Source organism: Pristiophorus japonicus, chromosome 9 (genome assembly GCF_044704955.1).
Source record: "Pristiophorus japonicus isolate sPriJap1 chromosome 9, sPriJap1.hap1, whole genome shotgun sequence".
NCBI classification, from domain to species: Eukaryota; Metazoa; Chordata; class Chondrichthyes; family Pristiophoridae; genus Pristiophorus; species Pristiophorus japonicus.
In genome coordinates, this window is record NC_091985.1 from 150,889,814 (window position 1) to 150,903,819 (window position 14,006).

The following is a 14,006-nucleotide window of genomic DNA, read 5'->3' on the forward strand; positions in this document are numbered from 1 at the left end:
CTATTGCATTAATTTCCTCTTTAACCAGCAACGTCACCCCGCCTCCTTTTCCTTTCTGTCTATCCTTCCTAAATGCTGAATACCCCTGGATGTTGAGTTCCCAGCCATGTCTCAGTGATGCCAATTACATCATATCCATTAACTGCTATCTGCGCAGTTAATTCGTCCACCTTATTCCGAATACTCCTCGCATTGAGACACAGAGCCTTCAGGCTTGTCTTTTTAACACACTTTACCCCTTTAAAATTTTGCTGTAATGTGGCCCTTTTTGTTTTTTGCCTTGGGTTTCTCCGCCCTCCACTTTTACTATTCTCCTTTCTATCTTTTGCCTCTGTCTCCCTGCATAGGTTCCCATCCCCCTGCCATATTAGTTTAACTCCTCCCCAACAGCACTAGCAAACACTCGCCCTAGGACATTGGTTCCGGTCCTGCCCAGGTGCAGACCATCCGGTTTGTACTGGTCCCACCTCCTCCAGAACCGGTTCCAATGCTCCAGGAATTTGAATCCCTCCCTTCTGCACCACTCCTCAAGCCACGTATTCATCTGAGCTATCCTGCGATTCCTACTAGCACGTGGCACTGGTAGCAATCCTGAGATTACTACTTTTGAGGTCCTACTTTTTAATTTAGCTCCTAGCCCCCTAAATTCGTCTCGTAGGACCTCATCCCGTTTTTTACATATATTGTTGGTACCTATATGCACCACGACAACTGGCTGTTCACCCTCACCCTGCACTCGCTCCAAGACATCCTCGACCCTTGCAGCAGGGAGGCAACATACCATCCTGACATCTCGGTTGCGGCCGCAGAAACGCCTATCTATTACCCTTACAATTGAATCCCCTATCACTATTGCTCTCCCACTCTTTTTCCAAAGAGATGGTGGTGAGATAGATCAGAGTGTCATCGGCATACCTGTGGAAACTGAAGTTGTGTTTCCGGATGATGTCGCCGAGGGGCAGCATGTAGATGAGGAATAGGAGGGAGCCCAAGGATAGATTCTTGGGGGACATCAGAGGTAATGTTGCGGGAAGAGAAGCCATTATAGGTGATTCTCTGGCTATTATTAGATAGATAAGAATGGAACCAAGCTAGAGTAATTCCACCCAATTGGACGACAGAGGAGGCGCTGGAGAAGGATGGAGTGGCCAACAGTGTGGAAGGCTGCAGATAGATCGAGAAGGATGGGGAGGGATAGTTTCTCAATGTCACAGTTACAAAGAATGTAATTTGTGACTCTGACAAGGGCCGTTTCAGTACTGTGTGCCAGCCAGAAACCTGATTGGAGAGATTCAAACATGAAATTGCAGGAAAGATGGGCACAGATTTGGGAAGAGACAACACTTTCAAGGACTTTGGAGAAGAAAGGGAGGTCGGAAATGGGGCAGTCGTTTGTAAAGACAGAGGGGGTGTCAAGGGTGGGTTTTTTTGAGGGGAGGGGTGATGACAGCAGATTTGAAGGGGAGGGGGACCCGATAATGCTTTAAGTAGTTCAGCCAGATCTGGCAATGGATGGTTAAACCAGTTGTCCGCCAAAGATGTTCAAATCTGCATCCCTTGGACTTAAGGGGCGGAGGTGAAGGGTATAACAGGGGAATGATTAGGGTGAGAGATTTTAATGGTTCTAGTGGGGACAAGAACATTAAAGCTGGTAGAGAGGGTGTGATTTAGCAAATTTAGCTGCAGAAATATCACGACGCATTGTAGGCCAAAGGCTAGATAGTTGGGAATTTGAAAGTGCAGTGGCAAGTGATTTGAGGGAGAGTTTTTTTTTCAGGGGCAGTCACAGAAAGAAGTTGGGTTGGGAGGGGGAAAGGGAATGTGGTTGGACAGCGATAGATAGAAATAATCAGAGATTACTGTGTCATAATAGTAACGATGAGGCCACGTGGGAAGATCGAGAGGGTGGCTGTGTGTGTGAGATGAAGAGTTTATATGGAGAGAGAGATTTAGGGAGGAAAGAAGGGCAGTAAACAGAGGAGAGCAAGAGTTAAGATGGAGGTTGAAATCACCGAGGATAAGTCGTCACTCAATAGAGGCTGAGGGAGGAAAGCAGAGAAGATATCTCAGCTAAATGAGCTAAAGCACTCCACATAAAACAAATTCTCTACTTCTTAGGCAGTCTCTGAGAGTCAAGGATGACATGCTTCCACACTAAAAATGAGTTCTCAGGTGACTGATGAGTCCGATGCGGGACCTACAGTCTCTGTCACAGGTGGGGCAGACGGTGGTTGAAGGTATGGGTAGGTGAGGTGCTTGGGTTGCTGTGTGCTCCTTCCGCTGTTTGCACTTAGCCTCCGCTTGCTCCTGGCAAAGAGTCTCCAGGTTTTCAGTGCCTTCCCGGATGCTTCTCCTCCACTTTGAGCGGTCTTGGGCCAGGGATTCCCAGGTGTTGGTGGGGATGTTGCATTTTTTCCAAGGAGGCTTTGAGGGTGTCCTTGAACCATTTCCTCTGCCCACCTGGGCCTCGCTTGCCGTGTCGGAGCTCCGAGTCGAGCGCTTGCTTTGGGAGTTTCGTATCGGGCATGCAGACGATGTGGCTCGTCCATCAGAACTGATCGAGCGTGGTCAATGCTTCGATGCTGGGGATGTTGGCCTGAGTGAGAACACGGATGCTGGTGCGTCTAATGGATTTGCAGTTCTCCACAACCTGGAGCGAGTTCTGCTCGCGCTTCTCCAGCTGGTCTTCTGAGCAGTCACAGACTGCTCGGGAGACGTTGGAGGCGATCAGGGAGCAGACAGCCGCAACAAATGCCCAATGACATGCGTTGCTGGCTGGACACGGCACTGCACCCCAAGGTGTCGTGTCCACTCGCAGCGAGACCTCAAGCACACAAGCGAGTACAGAGGACACAGTTCCTCCTGACTTGGAAGTAGAGCCTGAGGCTTCTGCTTCCGCTCCGTTACCTCCACCATGGCAGGAAGTCTTGCCGTCCCACTCTGCACAACGTCTTGGTGTCGGTCTGTGTAGACCAAAACGGGCGGGTGGGGTTCGAACACGGGGTGGGACAGGATCTGGAAGGAAATGTGGCCGCAGGGGGAGTGCTTTTCAATAGTTCACTTGTTTCAAAAATGTTCACTTGTTATTATCACTTTATTATTCTCTTGTTATTCTTACTAAAATGGTCACTTGTTATTAATACTTAAATGTTCAATTTCTTCTTCTTTTAACGTTTTGGGGATTTTGAGGGAAGGGTGGGTTGGTGCGGGGGGTGGGGGGTTGGAGGGAGGGTGTTGTTCATTGTTCATTAAAAAAATGTTGTTGCTTAATTAAAAAAAGTTTTTCTACAACTTTTGTACCTTCTCTCAGTTACATTAATTTTACAATGTACAGTTTTTCATGCATTTGTGTTTGTTTATTCTGTTTCCACACGGAAATGAAACTTTTGATTAACCATAACTGTAATTGAACGTTTGAATATCAACAATAGTTCATGCGAAGTATTCATTAATGAGTTGCTGACGCAAAAGCTTAGCAGCCGTGTAACTGCCACTGGCTACTGGTCTTCAGGAAAGGTGTGGTGGTACCAGTGCTAGATCGCCATGCTGATTAAACTCCCCTATGTCCTCGCCCGCGTCCTCTCTCGCCTGTTCCTCCTCTTCATCTTCACCGGCTGTCTCTTCTGTCTCATCTCCTTCTGGAGGTGGACCTGCAGCATGATTTGGCATTATTTGTCCTCTCTTTATAGCTAGGTTATGCAGCATGCAACACACCACAATAAACTCTTCTACCTGATCAGGGTGGTACTGGACGCTGCCTCCGGAATGATCCAGGCATCTGAAGCGCTGCTTTAGAACTCCAATTGTCTTTTCAACGATGTTGCGAGTCGCTATGTGACTCTCATTATACCGTTTCTGTGCTTCAGTGACAGGATTACACAGAGGGATCATGAGCCAACTGGCAAGGCCATATCCTTTATCACCCAGCATCCAACCGTGACCTTCTGGCTGATTGGCAAACAGGTCAGGGATAGCACATTCACGTAAGATGTGCGCATCATGGATGCTGCCAGGAAATGTAGCATTTACTGTCATAATTGTTTGATTGTGGTCGACAACAAGCTGCACATTTAGTGAGTGGAATCCCTTTCTGTTACGAAACACCTCTGCGTTCTTTAAGGGTGCTTTCAGGGCAATGTGCGTGCAGTCTATTTGCTCCCTTCATCTTGGGGAAGTATGCTATTCTCGAGAAACCCAAAGCCCTCTCGGTCTGTGCCTCCCTGGTCATTGGGAAGCTTATGAAGTCCATCCTGCGAGCGTAAAGGGCTTCAGTCACCTGTCGAATGCAGCAGTGTGTAGCGTGCTGAGAGATATGGCAGATGTCGCCAGCTGAAGCCTGAAATGATCCCAATGCATAGAAGGCTAGGGCAGCAGTAACCTTCACCTCAACGGACAGTACGGTTCTGATGGTGCTGGAAGGCTGCAGATCATCCTTGACGAGTTGACATATCTCATCGATGACCTCCTTCTGGAATCGCAGCCTCCTAAGACAAGCATTTTCAGACAAGTTCAGGTAGGATTGCTTTTCCAAGTACCTTCATTGGCTGTACGGTCTCCTCCTCTGTCTTCGTCTCCGTCTACGCATTTCTCTGCCACCTCTTCGATTGATCCTTTCAGTAACCAGTGTGTGAGCAGTTGCATTAAAGGCAGGGAACGCATGGGCCCCATCACTATCAATAATTACTTACACTAATTTTAATAATCTCTCTACTCTATACTCTCTAATCACTGTAGTCTGCACTCTCTGTACTCTCTAAGCTGTATACCAATCAGTTTGATAGGCCCCAACAATATCATTAAATAACTTCACTATGTAAAAGCTATTTACAAAATAATTCCAATATATGAAAACTATTTAGCATAAATAAGTTGATAATACCTATTTATATTCCCTGTCCCAAATATCGGAGTACAATTTTCTTCAATTTTATTCTCTAAATGACTCACAACTAATTCTGCACCCATCCTCCGAAGTTCAAAATGGTGTCCCGTAGTGCCCATTTCCTTCTCTTAGGCCCTGAAAAAGCAACTATTTTTCAGCACTCGTTTAGGCCTTGCATCGGCTCTGCGAAGTGCATGCTAGGTGCCGAAACTTGGGATGGGCCTTGGTGTGGGCAATCATCTCAGCGATCAAAGTGGAAACTTAGGCACCTGTTTTTCCGGCGATATTTTGGGCCTAGTTTCCACTTTTTGCTCAAAATGGGCGATAGAGGTCCGTTTTGGACGATAGATGGGCGATGTGAAGTGGAAAGTCTCGCCCTATTAGTTTTGGATAAAAATTATGCAACATCTCTCGCGGTGCCACTGAAAGAATATAAAAAGGATAGGGGGAATGGGAGGGGAAATGGGATTGAAGGAGACAACTCCTGTTGAAGAGCGATGGGCCGAATAGGCTCCTCCCATGCATACAAATTGACGTGTTAATCGCTTGCTTACACATACCTGGAAGCCAGCCAGTGCTAGACTTGCTCCTCCCTTCCGCTCTGGATGACTGTGTCATCTCAGTATCGAACTGCTCCACAGATTTTCGGTTCTCCGCTGAAGGCTTCTGGAAGCTGTCAGCAGATGGCCATGCGGCGCCAGCTTGCCCTGAGCCCGCAGCGAGTGTCACTGACTTACGACCTCCGTTAACTTTAGCAAAAAAAACACACACAGGTTATATCATGAATCGTTTGTTCTTCCCCCATCCCCCCTTCCAGTTAATGAACATGAGGTCAAAAATCTTTGACCCATGTGTTGGGGATTGAACTTACAGCTTTGGCAGAAGGTTTCATCGGATCTGTCGGGGCACTGGGCCGTCCCATCACAAGCCATGGTGATATCGATGCAGCAACCATCATCACAGATGAACTGGTATCGTGAACAAACTCCTGTACAATCTGCGGAGGAGAAAAAAAGAATGGTGCATCAGGAGATCCACTAACATGAATGTAGGGTGTAAGATTAAGAAGTTTGCAAATGATACTAAAATCGCTGTGTGGGTGATGATGTAGACTGCAGGAAGATATCAATCAACTGGTCAGGTGGGAGAACAGTGGCAAATAGAATTCAATCCGGAGAAGTGTGAGGTAATGCATTTGGGGAGGGCTAACAAGGCAAGGGAAGGGAATACACATTAAATGGTAGGACACTGAGAAGTGTAGAGGAACAAAGGGACCTTAAAGTACATGTCCATAGATCTCTGAAGGTAGCAAGCCAGGTAGACAAGGTGGTTAAGAAGGCATATGGAATATTTGCCTTTATTAGCCGAGGCAAAGAATACAAGAGCAAGGAGGTTATGTTTGAACTGTATAAAACACTAGTTAGGCCATAGCTAGAGTACTGGGTACAGTTCTGGTCACATTACAGGAAAGATGTGATTGCACTAGAGAGGGTACAGAAGAGATTTACAAGGATGTTCCCTGGACTGGAGAATTTTAGCTATGAGGAAAGATTGGATAGGCTGGGGTTGTTTTCTTTGGAACAGAGGAGGCTGAGGGGAGACCTTATTGAGGTGTATAAAATTATGAGGGGCCTTGACAGAGTGGATAGAACGGACCTACTTCACTTAGCAGAGGGATCAAAAACCAGGGGGTATAGATTTAAAGTAACTGGTAGAAGGTTTAAGAGAGGATTTGAGAGGAAATTTCTTCACTCAAAGGGTGGTGGGGGTCTGGAATTCACTACCTGAAAGGGTGGTAGAGGCAGAAATCTTCATCACATTTAAAAAGTACTTGGATGTGCACTTAAAGTGCCGCAACCTAGAGGGCTACGGATCAAGAGCTGGAAAGTGGGATTAGGCTGGATAGCTCTTTGTTGGCCGGCACGGACACGATGGGCCAAAATGGCCTCCTTCCGTGCTGTAAATTTCTATGGGCTAGACTTTCCACTTCACATTGCCCATCTATGGCCCATCTATCGCCCAAAATGGACCTCTATCGCCCATTTTGAGCAAGTGGTGAAAACTAGGCCCCAAATATCGCCGGAAAAATAGGCCCCCAAGTTTCCACTTTGATCACTGAGATGATCGCCCAAATGAACGCCCACACAAGGCCCATCCTAAGTTTCAGCACTTAGCATGTACTTCGCTGGGCCGATGCAAGGCCCAATAGAGTGCTCAAAAATAGTTGCTTTTTCAGGGCCTTAGAGAGGGAAATGGGCACTACGGACACCATTTTTAGCCTCTGAGGAAGGATGGAGAATTGTTGTGAGTTATTTAGAGAGTAAAATTGATGCAAATTGTACTCAGAAATTTGGGACAGGGAATATAAATAGGTATTATTTATGCATATATTGGAATTATTTATTAAATAGCTTTTACATCGTGAAGTTATTTAATGATATTCCGTGGGGAAACAGAACAAAACAAAACAAATCTGCATGAAGAACTGTACGTTGTAAAACTTATGTAAGTAAGAGAGAAGGTTCAAAAGTTGTAGAAAATTTATTTATTAACAAAAGAACTAATAAACAACACCCTCCCTCCAACCCCCCACCCCCCGCACCAACCTACCCTCCCCTCAAAATTCCCAAAATGTTACAAGAAGAAGAAATGAAAATTTTACAGAACAAGTGGTCATTTAAGTAATGATAACAAGTGACCATTTCAGTCACGCTAACAAGTGACCATTTCAGTGATGACAACAAGTGACCATCTCAGTTATGATAACAATTGACCATTTCAGTCATAATAAGTAACCATTTCAGTGATGACAACAAGTGACCATTTCAGTGATGACAACAAGTGATCATTTCAGTGATGACAACAAGTGATCATTTCAGTGATGACAACAAGTGACCATTTCAGAAAGAATGGAAAGGGAACAGTTAAGTAATGATAACAAGTGAACAAGTGAACACTTAATTTTATGCTGGGTTGCGTAAAATTTAGTTATTTTTAAATGTAACCCAATAACACTGCAGATTCTAGTTACTATTTAGATCATTAAATAATACATAAATATAAATTTCAACTACTCTCGCAACTGCCAGTGGGTTGTTCCACCGTTTGCGGCACTGGTCCGGTGTGAGCGTTTAATTGGAGGCCGATGTGACTACGTCGGCTATTTCGGACCGATTCCTGCGATATGCACGGGGTGGAGGTTTCCCCTGCCCACCCCGTGTCAGATCCTCCCACCTGGAGCGGACAGCATTTACGAGGGCCTCATGTGCCTCTTCGCTGAAGGGTTTGGCCCTTCTCTTTCCTGCACCTCACTCCATTCTTTAAATTTATCTGTAATTTGGATAAGACTTTCTGACCTGTTTTTGTTTCTCTCTCTCTCTCTCTCTCTGACTCACAGAGCTTCTGAGCATGTGTGAAGACCCTTGACCTCTCAAAACGTGGGAAGAAGCATTGACCTGAAAAAAAAAATCAACCTGCACATGCGCAGTAATGCGTTGCTAGGGAAGCTTTTTCTTTCCATTCATTTCCGTTTTCTTTGGGCGATCAGGAGATCGCCGAGAAATGACATCGCCCATTTGACATCGCTGGGCTAAGGCAGAATGGAAAATCACAAAAAAAAATGGGCCTTGAGCCAGCGATCAGCACAGGCGATAGGTCCCGCATCGCTGGAACAAGGCCCATTTTTTTCGGCCTTAGCCTGAAAGTGGAAAGTCTAGCCCTATGATTCTAATGCGGCCACTCCAAACAGAAATCTGCATCGAAACAAGGGACCGGCCAACCTCACAACTGCTGCTGAGGTAGGGAGACCCCCTTATATTTCCACATTAACTTTCTCTTCCCAGTTGTATTTTAATGCTCTCTCCCAGCAGTGTATGAAGTTAAAGAGAGTGAGAGAGATATAGAGTAGAATCTCCCAAATGTTTGGTCCGGGTTTTTGACTTGTGCCCATGCTCGCCCCAAATTTCCCGTTACTTACACTGAATGGGGTTTTGTTTTTCATTCTCAGGGTGTGGGTATTGGTGGCAAAGCCGACATTTAAGAACATAAGAACAAAGGAGCCGGAGTAGGCCATTTGGCCCCTTGAGCCTGCTCTGTCATTTAATAAAATCATGGCTGATTCTCTACCTCAGCTCCACCTTCCCGCACTATTCCCCCACATCCCTTGGTTCCCATAGTATCCAAAGATCAATTGATCCCTGTCTTGAATATACTCAACGACTGAGCACCCACAGCCCTCTGGGATAGAGAATTCCAAAGATTCACAACTTTTTGAGTGAAGAAATTTCTCCTCATCTCAACTCCTTATTCTGAGATTGTGACCTATAGTTCTAGACTCCCCAGCCAGTGGAAACATCTTCCCAGCATCTGCCCTCTCAAGCTCCTTAAAAATTTTATACCTTTCTTCTGAACTTTAGGGAATATAGGCCTAGTCTACTCAATCTCTCCACATAGGACAATCCCCCCCATTCTAAGAATCAGTCTCGTGAACCTTGTTTGAACCTCCTCTAAGGCAAGTATATCCTTCCTTAGGTTAGATCATCAGAACTGTACACAGTACTCTAGGTGTGGTCTCACCAAAGCCCTATATAATTTCAATAAGACTTCTTTACACTTGCACGCCAATCCTTTTGTAATAAAAGCTAATATACCATTTGCTTTCCTAATGGCTTGCTGCACCTACACGTTAACTTTCTGTGATTCGTGTACAAGGACACCCAGGTCCCTCTGAATAGCAACGTTTCCCAATCTCTCGCCATTTAAAAAATATTCTGCTTTTCTATTTTTGTAACCAAAGTGGATAATTTCACATTTCTCCACATTATATTTCATCTGTTATGTTCTTGCCCACTCACTTCACCTGTCTATAACCCTTTGCAGTCTCTTTGCATCCTCCTCACAACTTACTTTCCCACCTAGCTTTGTATCGTCAGCAAACTTGGGATTTATTGCTCTCGGTCCCCTCATCCATGTCATTGATACAGATTGTAAAAAGCTGAGTCCCAAGCACTGATCCTTGCGAGACACTATTAACCCTAGGATGTAGACCATCAGGTCCAAGGGATTTGCCGGCTTTTAGTCCCATTAATTTCTCCAGTACTATTTCTTTACTAATACTAAGTTCCTCATTCTCACTGGACTCTTGATTTCCCACTATTTCTGGAATCTTTTTTGTGCCTTCTTCCATGAAGACAGATACAAAGTATTTGTTTAATGCTTCTGCAATTTTCTTATTCCCCATTATAATTTCTCCTGTCTCTGCCTGTAAGGGACTCACATTTACTTTTGTTAATCTCTTTCTTTTTACGTACCTATATAAGCTTTTACAATCTGTTTTATGCCTCTTGCTGGTTTACTCTTGTATTCTATTTTCTCTCCATCAATTTCTTGGTCATCTTTTGCTCAATTTTTAAATCTTCCCAATCCTCAGGCTTACTACTCTTTCTGGCAACATTATAAGCCACATCAAGAGCAAGTTATTATTTAAATGGAGAAAGATTACAAAGTGCCGCAGTACAGCAGGACCTGGGGGTACTTGTGCATGAAACACAAAAGGATGGTATGCAGGTACAGTAAGTGATCAGGAAGGCCAAAGGTATCTTGGCCTTTATTGCAAAGGGAGTGGAGTATAAAAGCAGGGAAGTCTTGCTACAGCCAAATAAGGTATTGGTGAGGCCACACCTGGAATACTGCGTGCAGTTTTGGTTTCCATTTTTACGAAAGGATATACTTGCTTTGGAGGCAGTTCAGAGAAACATAGAAAATCGGTGCAGGAGTAGGCCTTTCGGCCCTTCGAGCCTGCACCAGCATTCAATAAGATCATGGCTGATCATTCACCTCGGTACCCCTTTCCTGCTTTCTCTCCATACCCCTTGATCCCTTTCGCTGTAAGGGCCATATCTAACTCCCTCTTGAATATATCCAATGAATTGGCATCAACAACTCTCTGCGTTAGGGAATTCCACAGGTTAACAACTCTCGGAGTGAAGAAGTTTCTCCTCATCTCAGTCCTAAATGGCCTACCCCTTATCCTTAGACTGTGTCCCCTGGTTCTGGACTTCCCCAACATCGGAAACATTCTTCCTGTATCTAACCTGTCCAGTCCCGTCAGAATTTTATGTTTCTATGAGATCCCCTCTCATCCTTCTAAACTCCAATGAATACAGGCTCAGTCGATCCAGTCTTTCCTCATATGTCAGTCCTGTCATCCCGGGAATCAGTCTGGTGAACCTTCGCGGCACTCCCTCAATAGCAAGAACGTCCTTCCTCAGATTAGGAGACCAAAACTGAACACAATATTCGCTAGGTTGATTCCGGGGATGAGGGGGTTGACTTATGAGGAAAGGTCGAGTAGGTTGGGCCTCTACTCATTGGAATTCAAAAGAATGAGAGGTGATCTTATCGAAACGTATAAGATTATGAAGGGGCTTGACAAGGTGGATGCAGAGAGGATGTTTCCACTGATGGGGGAGATTAGAACTAGAATAAGGGGCCGCCCATTTAGACCAGAGATGAGGAAAAATTTCTTCTCTCATAGGGTTGTAAATCTGTGGAATTCGCTGCCTCAGAGAGCTGTGGAAGCTGGGAAATTGAATAAATTTAAGACAGAAATAGACAGTTTCTTAAAGGATAAGGGGATAAAGGGTTATGGGGAGCGGGCTTGGAAGTGGCGCTGAGTCCATGATCTGATCTGCCATGATCTTATTTAATGGCGCAGCAGGCTTGAGGGGCCGTATGGCCGACTCCTGTTCTATTTCTTATGTTCTTATGTTCCTTTAATGTAATATGTACTATCTTCAACTTGAACACTTTTCCAATAGGGTTTTTATTCCTTAAGGGAATGTATATTCATTGTGAATTATGAATTATTTCTTTAAATATTTGTCATTGCTCATCTACTGTCATATCTTTTCATCTAGTTTCCTAATCTACCGTAGCCAACTTGCCCTTTATACACCCCTTTTAACCTACGTAGTTTGCTTTGTTTAGATTTAAGACCATAGTTTCAGACTTAACTAAATCACTCTCAAAAGCTATATAAAATTCTATCATATTATGATCACTCTTCCCCATAGGCTTCTTTACTATAAGGTTATTAATTAACCCTGTCTCTTGAACAATACTCGATCTAAAATCGCAAGTTTGCTAGCTGATTCCTCGACATACTGATCTAGAAAACTATCTTGAATACATTCCATTAATTTGTCCTCCGCACTATTACTGCAAATTTGATTTGTCCATTCTATACAAGGATTAAAGTCCCTCATGAATACTACATTACCCTTGTTACATGCAGCCTTTTATACTGTGCCTGACACGACTACCGCCTGTTCCTAGTTTGCCCTTGAACACTTATAACGGTTTGATACAGTGGAGCGGCTTGCTAGGCACTTCAGAAGGTGATTAAGTATCAACCCTGTTCATGTGGGGATTGGAGTCAAATATAGGCCAGACCAGGTAAGGACAGCAGGTTTCTTTAGCTAAAGGACATTAATGAACCAGTTGGATTTTTACGACAATCCGACAGCTTCATGGTCATTTTTACTGATACCAGTTGTTTATTTACAGAATTTTATTAAAACATGAATTCAAATTCTCAAACTGTCGCAGTGGAATTTGAATTCACCGTGAATCATTAATCCAGCCCTCTAGATTACTGGCCCTGTAACATAACCACGACACTACCGTACCCATGCCAGGTTGTTGCAGGATAACCCAAATTTGCCTGTTTAAACTCTGCCGACCATGAGCTAAGTTAGCAAAGCTCTGGGTTTCAGCGATGTCAAGTTGAAGCAGTGTTCAACAGGGGAAGGGGTTGCTAGTTCATATTCCACATCTGTAAGATTGTCACATTGCTGTCAATTGAAAGGAGATGAAATTGGTTGCTCGAACTCACAAAACATCAGTGGGCACAGCTGATTGGTTAATGGAACAAAAGCAAAATACTGCAGATGCTAGAAATCTGAACTAAAAAACAGAATTACTCCATCCCACTCTGACCTCAGCCTCTTACACTGTTCCAATGAGGCTCAATGCAAACTCGAGGAACAGCACCTCATCTTTTGATTCGGCACCTTACTGCCTTCCGGACTCAACATCGAGTTGATCATAAGCACCTTCAACATTCCTTCTAAGCTGCGCACCCCAAAGAACATTTTAGGGGGAACATTGATCACAGCTCCCATTTTCTAGGGCAACAATTGTTGGTATTGATTCTGTTGTAACCATTTACACCTCCTCTGGACCCAGCTTTTATTTTTTACCGGTCCCATTACCACTCATTTGCCTTGCACCATCATCACTTTTGTTGTTTCATCACTCCTGCCCTCCAACCCATTACAGATCTTTCCCTTTGTTCTTTCTTTCCCCTCCATCCTTTTCCCCCGTCTCTACAAGAACTGTTCAACCTCTAACTTCTTCCACTTCTGATGAAAGGTTATTGACCTGAAATGTTAACTGTGTTTCTCTCGCTGTAGATGCTGCCTGGACTTGCCGAGTGTTTCCAGCATTGTCTGTTTTTATTGATAGTCAATGCTGGAGATGTCTCTGGAATTACTCCATAGCATACAAGGGTAGTGGGGCCTTTAACAACCAGTGGAGGGGCAGTGCTTAAGGTGGAGATGGCAGTAATCTGCTCACAGCACACAACAGAACTCAAGTGACCAGTTACGAAAGGGAAGAATTAGATTGGATGTTAGGTGCTTCTTCTTTTTCCAGAGAACAGTGGACCTGTGGAACTCATGTGGGGAACACTGTTTTGGCTGAGTTCCTTCACGTGAAAGCTGGGTCTGTTTCTGGCTGGGGCGGAGATCACCAGGTACAAGAGGCAGGCACCTAGGAATGTTAATCACAGCCAATGTGGTCTCCTGGACTAGTTTTGATCACATAAGGGGGGTTGGAGAGGAAATTTTCCAGTTTTTTTCCCTAGTTGTCCTGGTTTTTTAAGCTGGTTTTTCACCTCTCCCAGGAGTTACATGGCTCTGGGTGGGGTGGGGAGTATCTGTATTTTGATGCATAGGAAACCATAACCGCGTGGGACAGGCTGGACAGGCCAGTAGGTCTTTTCCAGGCTGTCATTTTTGTATGTTTGTATGTAACTGACCTTGTAAACTGAAGCCTCCTCAAC

At 44.5% G+C, this 14,006-nt stretch overlaps 1 protein-coding gene across 1 annotated transcript in view; it reads right to left on the reverse strand.

Moving 5' to 3' along the window:
• Positions 1-14,006, reverse strand: part of lrp11 (low density lipoprotein receptor-related protein 11) — a 48,129-nt gene that overhangs the window by 16,074 nt on the left and 18,049 nt on the right. The window contains exons 4-5 of the mRNA XM_070891006.1: positions 5,754-5,879; positions 5,443-5,631 (exon numbers count right to left, since the gene is read on the reverse strand). Coding sequence (XP_070747107.1) covers positions 5,443-5,631; positions 5,754-5,879 — 315 coding nt within the window. The remainder of the gene's footprint in view (positions 1-5,442; positions 5,632-5,753; positions 5,880-14,006) is intronic.